The 14794-nt window shown below is 44.4% G+C and overlaps 1 protein-coding gene across 5 annotated transcripts in view; it reads left to right on the top strand.

Moving 5' to 3' along the window:
* The window catches only part of SCFD2 (sec1 family domain containing 2), a 411837-nt gene that overhangs the window by 355091 nt on the left and 41952 nt on the right, over positions 1-14794 (top strand). For all 5 annotated transcript variants that reach the window (XM_033857009.2, XM_019928178.3, XM_033857010.2 and 2 more), the window contains exon 6: positions 5885-6030. In XM_033857009.2, the coding sequence (XP_033712900.1) occupies positions 5885-6030 (146 nt within the window). The remainder of the gene's footprint in view (positions 1-5884; positions 6031-14794) is intronic.

Genomic DNA, 14794 nt, shown 5'->3' with positions numbered 1-14794 from the left:
CTTTCTGTGATGAGACATCAAGAAGCTGAGCTTCATTAAGTCCTGAAACCAGGTGTGTGATCTCAGTTGGAAGACTGTGGGTTTTGGCTGGGTTTGAGTCCCAATCTGAGTTTGGGCCGGGTTTGAGTCCTGGCTGCGTGGGTTCAAGTCCCAGTCTGAGGTGCACGGTTTCAGATCCCTGAGCTCTTCAGCCTTCTCTCCATTTTACCTTTGTTTTTGCTGGAAATGTGGGTCCCTGCAGTGCACAGAGCCATGGAAACCGCTGTCCTCCCTCTGCCGAGGTAAAGCAACTCCAGTAAGTGGAGACGGGTGAGAGGGGGCCGAGGGCGGGCAGATGTGGACACAGGAGCCCTATTTTGTTGCTCCGAGGAGTAACTGGACCCCTGCCCAAGAGATCCCCAAGCCCTCCAAAGAAAGAAATTGCAGGGGCATGAGTCATCCCCTATTTTAGGCGAACACAGGGGTGCCCTGCGGGACTGAGGGCCTCCCTTATCAAGGAGCAGGCAACTGAAGTACGCAGATTGTGCTTGGCCAAAGGCTAGGATCAGCTTCTGGTTTATTATCTATTTAACTAAGTGGATTAAATGAGAATTGACTGGAATTGTACACTTAGGGGTCCCTTACAAAACACCGTTATCTCATAAGCTGGCTTAATGGAACAGGCTGTCCGGGGCTTATTAGAAGTAACTGAATACAGTGCCTTACAGGGCAGAGATCCAATGGAGGGTGTGGGGCAGGCCCGGGAGATCCCACACCTTGTGTGGCCACAAAAGATGGGCCTGGGGTATAACTGCAAACCATACTATTAGCGTCTACCCCCAGAGACAGGCCCAGATCTTCCCAAGAAGAAAGGCATCTGCCATTCACTCCACTGTTAAAGCACTTCTTCGATATTAAGGGTGAACTAAGTGCTTTACTGATCTTTTATGTATGTGGACTCCAGCACATATGAAAGACAGCAGAGTAGAGTGGTTAACACAACCGTCTTGGGCATTAGACTGCAAGAGTTTACATCTTAGCTTTACCACTTACTACTTGAGTGACCGTGTGTCACTTAACTTCTCTATGGCTCAGTTTCCCCATCTGCAAAATGGGGATGATAGTAGTACCTACCTCATTGGGTTTCTGAGGAGATTAAGTGAGCTAATATGTATAAACTTCTTGGAATAGTGTCTGGCATAAGTGATTCTATACGTGAGCTTTCAGTGATTATAGCTTTTACACCAAAAAAGAATTCATCCCATTTCATAGCTTTTGCACCCGCATCTCCTTTAGCTATTAACTGCAGCATGATATGGAATGAGCTGCACTCACAGAGGAGATATTCTGAATGGTGGGAGGCAGTGTACGTGGAGGAGGTCAGGGCTGTGATCAGAGAGACATTTTGCTGGAGATGGTGATGCGATCTTACACGTCATTTATCTTCTCTTATCCCCATTTCTGTGTGTGTGTGTGTATGTGTGTGTGTGTTGAGACTTTCATTATAGGGTTTAGGTAAGTGAATGTAAATTCTGCTTTTGGTGAAGATTGATATAATTATGAAGATGCTCAGAGATGAGACCCCTTTGGCCTGGTGTCCCAGAAACATGTACATTTTAGAGGACTTGCTTTGAGGGTAACAGACACGTCGGAAAGGATCGCTGGACAGACCCACTGGACAGAAGTTGCCCTTGTGCAGTTGGTTTGAACAATGGAGATAATTGACTGTTTTTCAGGAAGGTTTTAGTGTATTTATAAATTTTGTACTTTTTTTTTCTTCCAGCAATTTCTTTGACAGTGTTATTTTTCTGTTGGGTTCCTTTGAGTTCAATTTACCTGTAATCTGTAAACATTTCTTCTATCAACAACCTGCTCCACAATTGACCTAACTCTTCAGAATTACACAGCCTTTGCTTAAACTACTTCCAACGTATAAGCTACAATTTCCATGTATAATTTATAATTTTCAGTACTCTATAATCCAGGAGATGATTCTATTCCACTCAGCCTAATAGATGAACATTACAGTCCTCACTTTTCAAAAAGTTGAAGGAGACCGTATGAAAATTTGTATGAACCTTTCTGTTCTGTAGAATTACTTTAAATTTAAGAAGTCTAGCCTATTAGCTGAATTGTGTTTTAGAAGAATTGAAACACCGTGCATGGTGTTAGAACTAGTAATGCTTTCTTCTTGTTTTCATGCCATTTTTAATTTAAAGGAGTAGTAGTACGTAGTATACAACACTTAGATATAATTGATGTAATTTCCCATATTTTGAATGGCTCAGGCTGGGAGTTTAAGGAAAGAAGCCACATGAATCAGTGAGAAGCCATAACCTTCCAGGGTTTCTTCTGGCTGATTATTGACTAATGCATAGATGCTCTGGACCTGTGGATCTCACCTTTTCTTGATTATGAACCTCTTTAAGAATAAGGAGGAAGTTGTGGACATGCTTCTCAGAAAATGACACAAAGCTTGGCATAGAATTCTAGAGAGTGTACACGAACTCCCTGAATTTTCTGTCGAATCCCTGCTTCCCCACTGGAGTTCACTGAACACGGGGAGGCTTCCTCTCACTAGGCTTGACCACCCTTTTGATTTTTTTTTTTTTTTTCCGGTACGCGGGCCTCTCACTGTTGTGGCCTCTCCCGTTGCGGAACACAGGCTCCGGGCACGCAGGCCTAGCGACCATGGCTCACGGGCCCAGCCGCTCCGCAGCATGTGGGATCTTCCCAGACCAGGGCACAAACCCGTGTCCCCTGCATCAGCAGGCGGACTGTCAACCACTGCGCCACCAGGGAAGCCCCTGATTTTGTTAATGACAGTGAGTTGGAAATTTCTGGAGACCAGGAAATAGAGACTAGTCAGAGGATTTTTTTGATACAATAAGAAATATGCATATTGGTCTTTGTCCACAGTTCTTAGCACACAACTCTTAAAACCCTTGGAATTTCCAGAATGATGAGAGTGTCTTATATGCTAATGGGATGATTGGTGGTTGGGGGAATAATAGCTTCAGGATGGGAGCTGGTTGCCGGAAAAACCAAGGCATGTTTAGAGTAGTGGAACTTTCAGCCTTACCCCCGCAACTTCCAGAGTGAAGAGAGCTGCTGAGAGATGCATTAATCACCAGTGGCCAATAATTTAATCAATTGTGCCTATGTAATGAAACCTCCATAAAGTCTCCTAAACAATAGTGTTTGAAGAGCCTCTTGGTTGGTGAACACATCAAGATACTGGGCAGGTGGAGCACCTGGAGAAGGCATGGAAGTCCTGCTCTCCTTCCCCCATACCTGGCCCTCTGCATCTCTTCCATTTGACTGTTCCTGAGTTGCATCCCTTGTAATAAACTGGTCCCAGTAAGTAAAGCACTTTCCTGAGTTCTGTGAGCTGTTCTAGCAAATCATTGAACCTGAGGAAGGGGTCATGGGAACCCCTGATTGATAGGTCAGGAGTGCAGCGGGCAACCTGGGATTTAAACTTGGCATCTGAAGTGGGGGCAGTCTGGGTGGGGTCTGCACTAACTCTACATAGCTAGTGGCAGAATTGGTTTGAATTGTAGGACACTCAGTTGATGTGTGGAGAGTTAGAGAATTGGTTGGTATGGGGGGAAAAGTCCACACATTTGGTGTCAGAAGTGTGAGTAAAAACAGTTCAGAATTTTGCCCTCCCTTTAAGAGTTATATACAGTGTTCCACAGTTATTGAAAGTACAGGCTCAACTATCTACACACTGTGTCTGCTGCCATTGGGTTCCTTTGGATGTTCCTGTGTACTTTAGATACACTCCATTTTAGTTGAAGCTTGTTTGGATCTACTCTACTTCCTAAAAACTTCTCTCTTTATCAAAATTAACAAGTATCTCCTCACTTCACATCCACTAGGAGAGCTACAATCAAGAAGATAGTTGATAACAGCATTTTTGAGGATGCAGAGAAAACCCTCTTACACTGAGGGTGGGAATGTAAAATGGTGCTGTCATTTTGGAAAACAGCCTAGCAATTCCTCAAACGGTTAAATACAGAGTTGCCACATGACCCAGAAATTCTATTCCTAAATATGTACCCAAGAGAAATGAAAATGTATGTCCACACAGAAACTTGTACATGTAAAACTAGAAGCATTATTCATAATAGCCAACATGTGGAAACACCCAAATGTTCACCAACCAATGAATGGATATTTAAAATGTGGTATATCTATACAATGACTGTTAGTCAGCAATAAAAAGAAACTAAGTGCTGATGCATCCTACAACTTGGATGAGCCCTGAAAACATTGTGCTAAGTGAAAGAAGCCAGTCACAAAAGACCATATATTCTATGATTCCATTTATATGAAATGTCCAGGGTAGGGAAATCCATAGAGACAGAGAGCAGATCAGTGGTGCCAGGGTCTGGGGGTAGGGGGAAAGGGGGAGTGACAGTTAACAGGTATGGAGTTTCTTGTTGAGGTGATAAAAATGTTCTAAAGTTGATTGTAGGAATGATGATTGTACAACTATGTGAATACACTAAAAGCTATTGAATTGTACACTTGAAATGAGTTAACTGTGTGGTGTATGAACTGAACCTCAATAAATGTGTTCTGAAAAAAAGAATATAGATTCTGGACCCAAGCTGCCTGTGTTAAAATCACCCTGGCAGCTCTGGTGTCCCGAGACAAGGATTTGGGTGCAAGTACTGTATTTGAGAAGATGTCCTAGGCAGTGTGGTCAGGACGTAGGGAAGTGAGACAGGAGAGGAAGGAAAGCCAGTAGAGGAGGCATTCATGAGTGAGTTACTGTTGGGGGCAACTGGGGCTCAGTCCTGCTGCCCCCTCCATAAGGCTATGGAGACCACAATTCAGAATGGTACCCCCCAAGCGATGAGAAAGCTCTGTTGTTTCTGAGTGCTGACTTCTATGCTTCTAACCGGAGAAAGGCCCCAGACAGGAGGAGAGATACACAGAGACAGAGACAGACAGACACAGAGGCAGACATGCAGGTACTTGAGGCAGGAAGCAGAGGGCACAAGAACTGTTCCCCAAACCTACAGGTGAACCAGTCCAGAATGACTGAACGAACATGGGCTGAACATAGACAGTGTGCTGATGGGAGTGTTCCTTAATCTCTCTGGCCCTCAGCTCCCTCATCCTTTGTATGGGGGAAAGAATAGCTCCTGTCTCATAAGGGTGATGTGGGGATTGATGAGTTCATGTATCTGCAATATTTCAACAGTCAAAAATACTCATCTTGAATCTTTCTCTATTTTTTGAACTTCTGACTTACCATGATCATTCCTCTTCTGCATGAGCTTGTAACAAGACAGAGAAGCAATGCATCTATTATGAGTTTCAAAAAGAAATAGAACCACTTCCGAGAACAGTCTTCTCATTAGGCCCCCTTTGTGTTTGATCAGCTCTGAATGGCTGCCTTTTGAAATACGCCATAAGCTTTGTTAGCGCATTATATGCCCATCCCAGCAAGTTCTGTTATTGGAGCAACTCTATGATCTTTCTCATTCTTGCTATTCTATTTTATGGAAACTGTTGTTGGGATTCAAGTGAGAGCGGTTCATCACAGTACTCTGTTGTGTTTACCTTTGTGTCTCCTATTTTCCCAAAGCTGCGTTCAGAGGACACTAGACCCTGGGGAGCTTTCTTTTTGTGAAACCTCTGCAGTCTAGGGGTTGAAGCCAGTGGCTGCAATCCCAGGCAATTCTGAGTTCTGCTTCTGTCAAAGGCGTTTACACTCAATGTGTTTCATTGCTCAGGGATGATTGAAACAGCCCAGTTGGTGAACAGCCAGGGGGAAATAGGGTTAAAAAACAACAACAACAACTACGTTACATGAGCTCAACCTGTCACGATTACAACTCACTGTAAAGATTTGTTCAGCGAAGCAAATATCTCTGGATTGTTTCAGGCTGTGACTCTTCAATTAACCTGACATTTCACAAGTCCAGAAGGGCCGTGGATGAACTCTTTACTTCGCTTCGGGATATTGCTGGAGCTCGGAATCTCATGAAACAGTTTAAGTCTGTATATGTTCCTGGAAATCATACCCACCAGGCAAGTACATATGTTTTAAAGTAACCGTCTAATCTGTGTTGTGTTTTTAGGATTCAGAGACTGAAAGAAAAGTTTCCATTTTAACCTCTCTAAAATGAAGGATCTGTTCAAGATGAAATCCAAGGCCCTTGTAGTCCAGAGTTCTGGGTTCCCCTGAATCTGAAAGCTTCCCAGTTTATTTGTATTTCAGGCTCGATGCAGTGAGATGAGCACTGGATTACGGGTCAGTGCTGCTTTATAACTGCCCCAGAGCTGTTCTGTCACCTTAAGCAAGTCCCTAAGCGCCAGATGTGGGGTGGCCTTAGTGCCCACGTTTCTGGATCTAAGAGTAGCAAAATTACCTAATAACGTTATGGCAAGGGAAAAAGAAGCTGATGCCAGCAAAAATGTTTGTTATTTAAAATGCCCCCACCGCTTTATTAGGAGAGTAGGAGAACCTTGCAAGGATGTTTTGACCAGGGAGTAGGAAGACGGTATGAGAATCCAAGATTGAAGGGGTAATTGCTCTATCAAAACTCCGTGGGGCGAGGTGCGGGGGAGGCACGGGGAGGCACGGAAAGACCCAAAGGGAAGATGAAGGGGTGAAGGAAAGCTGGGGCCATCGAGGCTGGGCAGTCTCTGTTGGACAAGGAAGAGACACCCCGCAGGTTCCTGGTGGCCAGAGGTGAGCTTTCAAGGAAGAACAGATGTTTCTGACAGAAAAGATCATTGGGTTTTGCTGTGGAGTGTGTGAAGGAATCTTCTCTTCCATCTCCCCATGAAATAGTCAGTAAAATTCGCTCCATTTGCTAAGGCTTTTTGGAGAGTTGAATGAGCTGTTAGTGGCGACTAGGACATAGTGGGGGGTTCAGCTTGAGGGTTCTGACTCTCTAAGGTGGGCATGTCGACAACAGCTAAGGTTACCTGCTACCACCTAGCAAAATCCAGATTCTTCCTCCCATATATTTGTATAGTAGCTGATACTTGAAGAGTCCCCTACATTTGGTTTTCCCTTTGATCCTCACGACAAGTAGGCCAGAGAGGTATTCTCATCCCGAGACCCAGGAAGCAGGCACACAGGTGGGCCAGGGCCTGACGCCAGGTCTTTTCTGCCAACCCAAAACCTCCCTGCTTGCAGCACCGTGGTTCTCCTGGAGGGTCTAGGAATTATGACTGATAATGCTGATCTCAGATACTGAAATCACCCACCAAGACACAAAAGACCTTAGAAATTGGCACTCAACTTAGTAATATAAATTCCCATCTTTTGTTCAATGATCTGAGAACATCACTACCACGAAATACAGATAATATCACTCAGATAAAAAAAAATCACTCAGATAATTAATCAGTTGTAGTTTTGTCATGAAACAATTACCAGTCTTAAATATGGCAGTATGGACTGATCCTAGAAGACGTGATAGAAATGTTGACATATGATGAAGTTTAGACCAAAGGATATCAAGACGCAAGTGGCTGCTATCATTGGCAAGGGGAAGATAAACCACTAAATTAATGAGGTCTTTTCAGTTTTGTGATCATCATGGTGACTAATTTGGCCAACTTCACATAAACATGTATTAGCTATAAATCTTGGGCATAATAAGGACAGTGATAAGTTTCCTAGACTTTATCTCCCTGCTAGCAACACAGTTGCTCCAGACCTCAGAACCCTGTCTGAGCAGCCATCGCCTTTGGAAAATGAACTTTCCCTTGTTGCATACACTTCCCTTACAGTGAGTCAGTAACATCAACTCGTTCACCAAAAATCCTAAATGTCAGTGAGTGGAAGTGGGTTCAAGGCAGGGAGTATATGTGTATCTTGAGGAGATTAAATAACAATTATACAGACACTTAGTGAAATGCTGTGCAACCAATAAAATGAGTGGAATCTAAATATACTTGGCAAGGACTGTATTTGGGTCCTTGTCCTGGGCTCTGCTTGGAGAATTCAGAATAAAACGGGTTCATGTTCTATTGGGTGTAGATGTACATCTATTGGGTGTAGATGTAGATCATTATGTAAAGCATTATCCTATTTTTGTTTAAAAATAAAAAGTACATGGGTGTATATATTTAATAAGTCTTTAACATTTTAGGAAAATTTTATAATGGTTACATGTGGGGAACAGAAAGGGTTAGATGCACAAGGAGGAACTCTGGCTTCTTGCTTTATACTCACATATGTAGAGGAAGAATTTTTGATGGGATTATGGATAATTTTTACCTGTTTGAGTTTTTCAACACTTTTTGAACTTAAAGACGTTTTCAGGACTTCCCTGGTGGCGCAGTGGTTAAGAATCTGCCTGCCAATGCAGGGGACACGGGTTTGAACCCTGGTCTGGGAAGATCCCACATGCCGCGGAGCAACTGAGCCCACACGCCACAACTACTGAGCCTGCGCTCTAGAGCCCACGCACCGCAACTACTGAGCCTGCGTGCCACAACTACTGAAGTCCACATGCCTAGAGCCCGTGCTCCGCAACGAGAAGCCACCACAGTGAGACGCCCGCGCACTATAACGAAGAGTAGCCCCCGCTTGCTGCAGCTAGAGAAAGCCCACACACAGCAAGGAAGACCCAATGCAGCCAAATAAATAAATACGTGCATACATATATACATAAATAGATTTATTTAAAAAAAAAGAAGAAGTTTTCAATCACAGATGGAAGCCCCTTGAGGACAGGGATTTTGATCTGGTTTGTCCACTGCCATATCTTCAGTGCCTAGAGTGGTATCTTGCACGTAGTGGATACTCGATAAATATTTGTTGGGTGCATCTTAAATGTGCTACATGTATTTTTATCACATGTTGGAGGATTTGTTGGGACAAAAATGTGTATAGATAGAAAACAACAAATGTCCAGAGTAGAAACAGAGTCCAGCTTTGTTTAGCTTTGAAGATGTACCTTGGGTAGGCAACTTTCTGTCCATCCCTTCTCCCAATTTGGTCCTCAGCTCCAGGAAGAAACTGTGCTTTCTATCTAGCTCCATGCTGTTCCTACACAGAATCTAGTTGGGATGTCCCGGGCTCCCTGGGACCAGTGCTATGTATCGGGCTGTCTCCCCTGGATCTCAGGGCCCCTACCAGCCCCAGCCTCCCTCCCAGGTACCTCTCTCCTGCTCCGATGCAAATGAGTTGACTCTTAGAGCCACTCCTGTTTCCACTCCTAGCCTGAGGCACTTCTTATTTAACCTTCATCCTTTAGCCCTTTCGGAAAATGTGTCAGTCACAGCTCAGATGCAGAAAGCAGACACCACTCTCGTCATTTTAAGGAGAGCAGGATTCCATACAAGAAATTAAGTACATGTAAAATCTTGAAAGAGCTAGAGGAGTGGGATCTAGACTAGGTCTCCAGAAGTGAGCCCAGAACATCACCACACACGTGGCCCTCCAAGGAAACTAGTACCTCTGCCACAGCCAGGAGAGTGATGGGGATCGTGAGGCTGCCACCGAGGCTCTTTATTTGAAGAACGCACCACCAAAGCTGGAGACAGCTTCTGGGTTTGCTCACCACGGTGCATGCAGAGCCCAGCACAATGCTTGCCACCTAGGGGTGGGTGGAGAGGTGGATGGATGGGTGGGTCCTGGACTGTGGGTCTTATCCAGAAAGGCATTTCTTATGTTCTTAATTCTTAGTGAGAGGGAGGTTAGCATGTACGTTAACAGCAACATTTGGGTTCATAGCCCAGCTCTGCTCCCTACTAACTGTGTAACCTTAGGCAAATTACTTCACCTCTCTGTGCCTAGTTCCTCTTATGTAAGCAGGAGCTAAGAGTAGTAGCTCCTTCATAAAAGTGCTCTGAATAATATATATAAAGCTCTCAGGATAGGAGCTGACACATAGACAGTGCTATGTAAGCATTGTCTCTAACAGTTGTAGTAAAGGACAAAATAGACCTTCTCTTTGTCCTCTTTCGTAGCATTTCATCATTTCCTTTATTAGGAGATGGCCTACACAAAAAGGGAGTCATTCTTAAGCTGACTGTCCTGTTAGCTGTGGCATTTGGTCAGAGTCTACTGCTGACACCCGTTTGTTTGGAAAAGTCATGTTTGTCCGTAGACTCTGTTGACCGGAAACATAAGCCCCAGTTTTGCGTGTGCAGCAAGTCTTCTTATGCTTTCATTTCTTACTACAAATGTTCCAGTTTAATGGGAGGCTTAACCTCCTTCCTAAATGTCAGTGTTTGATGTGCTGCTGTTTCTCAGATGACTCAGGGCAAGGAGCTTATGAGCCCTTTCAGACAAAATATTGCACGGCTCTTGCATGACGGGTTTTGGCAGAAGTCTCAAAGTGCTGTGCTTCCCTGGAGGAAACTTCCCACAGATGCGCACTGTCCTCTGTGCCTCCGGCATGTTGAACCAGAGCCTTTAGAACCAGCAGGGCCCAAGGAGGCCTGATTCATCTTGTGCCCGGTGAAATATGTGCTCTGAACAGTCTGTAGGCCCAGTCTCTTCATCAACATCAACAATCCCCAGCTCTGGCCACCAGCTGGTCTTTTGCAAGCACTAAGCTCTGTTCTTCTTCTGATTCTATCTACCTCACCCTAGACCTGCTAGCATCCTTTCTGAAAGGCTCTGCGTGAGATAGGGCTATGCTGGGGGCCAGGAAACTTGGCTCTGTCCTGTAGTCTAACTTCTAACTGCCTGTGTGAATTCAAGCAAGTTAATTAATAGCTTTGGGCTTTGATTTCCTCATATTGAAGTTGAAGGGACTTTAATCAAAAGATATTTTAAGTAATCTGCTGCTGGTTTGAAGGATGGATGGATGGATGAACAGATAGACAAATGAACCACTTTTTAATCTGCAGCGCAAACCATTTTCCTTAAGAAGATGAAAGGAGAAAAAAAATCAGTCATACTGCAGCAAAAAATAAAAATAAATAAGCCATGGAGTAGTCAAAGCTAAGACCAGTTTTGAACAAATGTTTTTCTGTACAATCTTGGATTGAAACAAAATAAATACTCTCAGTACAAATCTAGTTCTGAGAACTTGGTTGTTCAGAGTCGGTTTTGCAAAAAAGAGAGAAGCATCTGCAATAGCAGGACCAAGAGAGGTCCTGGCTGCACCAACACCAACCAGCAAAGCCAAGGTCAGCAGCATGACTGTTGGGGGTGTGATTGTGGCAACAACTCCAGTTTTCTCGGAAATGGATATCCTAGGCCAGGGGTCCCCAAACTATTTGGCACCAGGGACCAGTTTCATGGCAGACAATTTTTCCACGGGGTGGGGTGGGGGGGAATTGCTCAGGCAGTAACGCGAGCGATGGGGAGCGGCAGATGATGCATCGCTCGCCCGCCGCTCACCTCCTGCCGTGCGCCCGGTTCCTAACAGGCCTAGGACTGGTACCGGTCCGTGTCCCAGGTGTTGGGGACCCCTGTCCTAGGCCATCTTTAAGTTGCGCCAAATTCAAGAAGCTGTTGGGGGTCTTCCCTGGTGGCGCAGTGGTTGGGAGTCCGCCTGCCGATGCAGGGGACACGGGTTCGTGCCCCGGTCCGGGAAGATCCCACATGCCGCGGAGCGGCTGGGCCCGTGAGCCATGGCCGCTGAGCCTGGGCGTCCGGCGCCTGTGCTCCGCAACGGGAGAGGCCACAGCAGTGAGAGGCCCGCGTACCGCAAAAAAAAAAAACGAAGCTGTTGGAGTTAGACTAGTTTCTCAAAATTGTCTCTGACTTATGTGTAATGTCATCAACTGTTGCTATGCTCAACACCTTTCTTCAAGAGTTGGAATCAGGTCAGTAAGAACTTTCTAGATCTAATCATATACCGCAAAAGAGTAACCAGAGACATAGAAACAAGTATTTTATTTTTCATATTTTGATTAACTCTGGTATATTAAAAGCCCAGTTTGTTCTGGAACAGATATTGGTCATTTAAAGAAAAAAAGAGAGTTTCTGATTTTTTTTGAAACTTCATCTATTTCATGTGTAACACCCATGGGGGTCTCATTAGGCTCTACCAAACCTTCAGGCTAGCCTCATGAGACTGTCATACAGGGCCACACTGTGATTTTCATTGCCCTTAGCACTTTTACCTTCATGGCCCTCTTCCTGTATCAAAATCTCTCTCTATATATATTTATGTGAAGAAATATTTATTAAATATTATAATAAAAATTAAATATATTTATTTGATTACTGAATATATTCTTATATTTACACATATGCAATTACATATATAATTATATTATAGTTTCATTGGTATAGAGACAAATAATATTATATATCAAAACATTATCTTTGGGCTTCCCTGGTGGCGCAGTGGTTGAGAGTCCACCTGCCGATGCAGGGGACACGGGTTCGTGCCCCGGTCCGGGAAGATCCCACATGCTGCGGAGTGGCTGGGCCCGTGAGCCATGGCCACTGAGCCTGCGCGTCCGGAGCCTGTGCTCTGCAACGGGAGAGGCCACAACAGTGAGAGACCCACGTACCGCAAAAAAAAACCAAAACATTATCTTTGACCAAAAAGTTCATTTTTTTCTTCTCATTTTAAAAGAAATCAATGCATTTTCATGGGTCGCTTACAGTCCTGTGGGCCCTAGGCATCGTGCATTCTGTGCCTAGTTGATAAGTCATCTCTGTGGTCATAGCCCCCATTTGCACCCGTCTGCCCAGGACAGGAACATAGCTCGCAGTAGGGAACAGCGGGCATTTTTCTCCTCTCAGGTAGTCCTGTGACCATCATGAAGCAGTCCATGCAGCTACCCAGGAGCTGTTCGGTTTGGTCCTGAAGTGACAGCTGAGCAGTGAGGGAACTAGACTCACATGGAGGGAAGGGTAGGGGCAGGAGTCCTCTGGCTTAAAACCCTCATATCCTATAGGAGCCAATTTCTCTGAAACAACTCCACTGACATGACTTCCAGCATTCCTCCAAGGGCCATGGCCAACCACACAAGAGTCATCACACTCAGAGCAGCCCAAAGCCCTGGCTTTCTGTCCAGTATTTATAGTTCCCCCAGTCTAATGCAATTTACTAAGCAACGGTCATTTTTATCATAAGCAATCTTGCCTGGCTAGAGTTTGACATTCTTCCCTTATCAGGTTTCCAAGGAAACAGAGCTAGAAAGTTAACCAAAGGTCAGATTCTTATGTAGAAGGGAAGAGAGGTTTAATAATCCTTCGCCTACAACAAGCAACCTGCCAGTTATTAAGGAAATAGTTATATTAATGTTTCAATCCAGACTTTACGGTGTGTCTGTGGCAGAGACGATGCTATACATGTTCCCCAAACTCCATTTCCTTTTCCTTCTGGCATAGTTAGACCACATTTTCCAGATTCTCTTGCAGATGTAAATGTAGGTTTGTGACCAATTCTGGCCAATGAACAATGGGCAGAAGTAATACAGCTCACTTTCAGGCTGAACCCATAAAATCTCTCTGGAAATCCTCTATACTCGCTCTCTTTCATCCTCTGCTGATGAGATGCAAAGGCTTCAGTGTGGGATTCCAGTGCCCTAGGGACTGGTGGGGCTACTCCATAGCAGGAACCTGGGTGTCTGAATGACTGTGTAGGCCCTGCACCGTAGGGCACAGACCCCTTCCTGCCAGCACACGCTGGATGTGGTATAAGCGAGAAATAAGGATGAATTTGTCTGTGTTTTTAATTCCTCTCCTTCCCCCCCTGAAAGATGAACTAACAGTGAACGTTTGATTAGGAAAATTAAATTACTCTGGTTAACACTCTTATGTAGACAAACTACACGACTAATCTCCCCTCTGGTCCTTTTTAACATGTGAGGAAAACTTGTGAGCAGGGCACTAGGGCAAGACATCTGTCTCCCCATCACCACCTTCTATGGTCCTTTGCTGAGAATTGGGTAGCTTCTGGCTGAATAGAAAATTCCATGACAGTTAGAGGATCGTCATCTAAGAAGCTACTGCCAAAAGCTATTCATTTCAATCAGATTTCAGTGACATGATTTGGGGCAGAAAAAAGTCCAAACTAAGTGAGGAAGGAGCCAAAAGTTCTCATGATTAAAACCCTACTTGGGAAAACTAAGAAATGTGTTTGCTAAGAAGTCACGAGACTAGTACTGCTTTGTACCTAAGAAAGTCTTTTCCCAAATCGTGCTCTTTAAATGGACAATGTTATTTAGTGGTTCTGTGCTTAGTTGTTTTAAAGAAGAAATTGGAAAGCTGAAATTGGAGCAAGGGAGAGAGCAGGATCCCTAACCCTCTACGCTTCCTTCTTTCCCTGTCTCACAGTCTACATGGGGGCTTCTGGAGCCCTGAGAGCAATCCTGTCACCCTGGTACACTGTACTTTGCACAGAGGAGGCCCTAGGCATAGTGTTTTAGCTGGACAACAGGACCAACTTTTTCCTATACCTGAGCTCTTCTCAGGATCACTACTCTTCCTTCTTACAGAGGGTACATCTTACGATGAGCAATTGCCTCTTTTGTTTTCTGTAGGTTGGGGTATACTCTCTCCTGTCTTAAATGTGACAGCGTATGTGTACTTCTCTGTGGTTCTGCTTAATGTTATTCTATATAACTATATGTAGACTAACAAAAAACAAATAACTGTAAACCCCTGGAAAGAAGAAATGGCCTTTTTATTTCTTTATCTTCCCTTTGTGCTTTGTATCAGTTAGAATTGCATTCAGTTGCAAGTAACAAGATCTGAAACGTAAGACTTAAACATGCAAGGTTTTGTCTTGTCACATAAGTAGATTCAGTACATCCGTGTTATGTTTATAGTGGCTCCACCAGTCTCCACTGACCTGGGTTTCTTCCAGCCCTCTGCTCCAGTATCTCTAAAGAATGGCCCTGTCTTACACAGTGG

Source organism: Tursiops truncatus, chromosome 5 (assembly GCF_011762595.2).
Source record: "Tursiops truncatus isolate mTurTru1 chromosome 5, mTurTru1.mat.Y, whole genome shotgun sequence".
Classification (NCBI taxonomy): domain Eukaryota; kingdom Metazoa; phylum Chordata; class Mammalia; order Artiodactyla; family Delphinidae; genus Tursiops; species Tursiops truncatus.
Note: the sequence above shows the minus strand (reverse complement) of the source record. Positions and strands in the feature narration are given on the sequence as shown.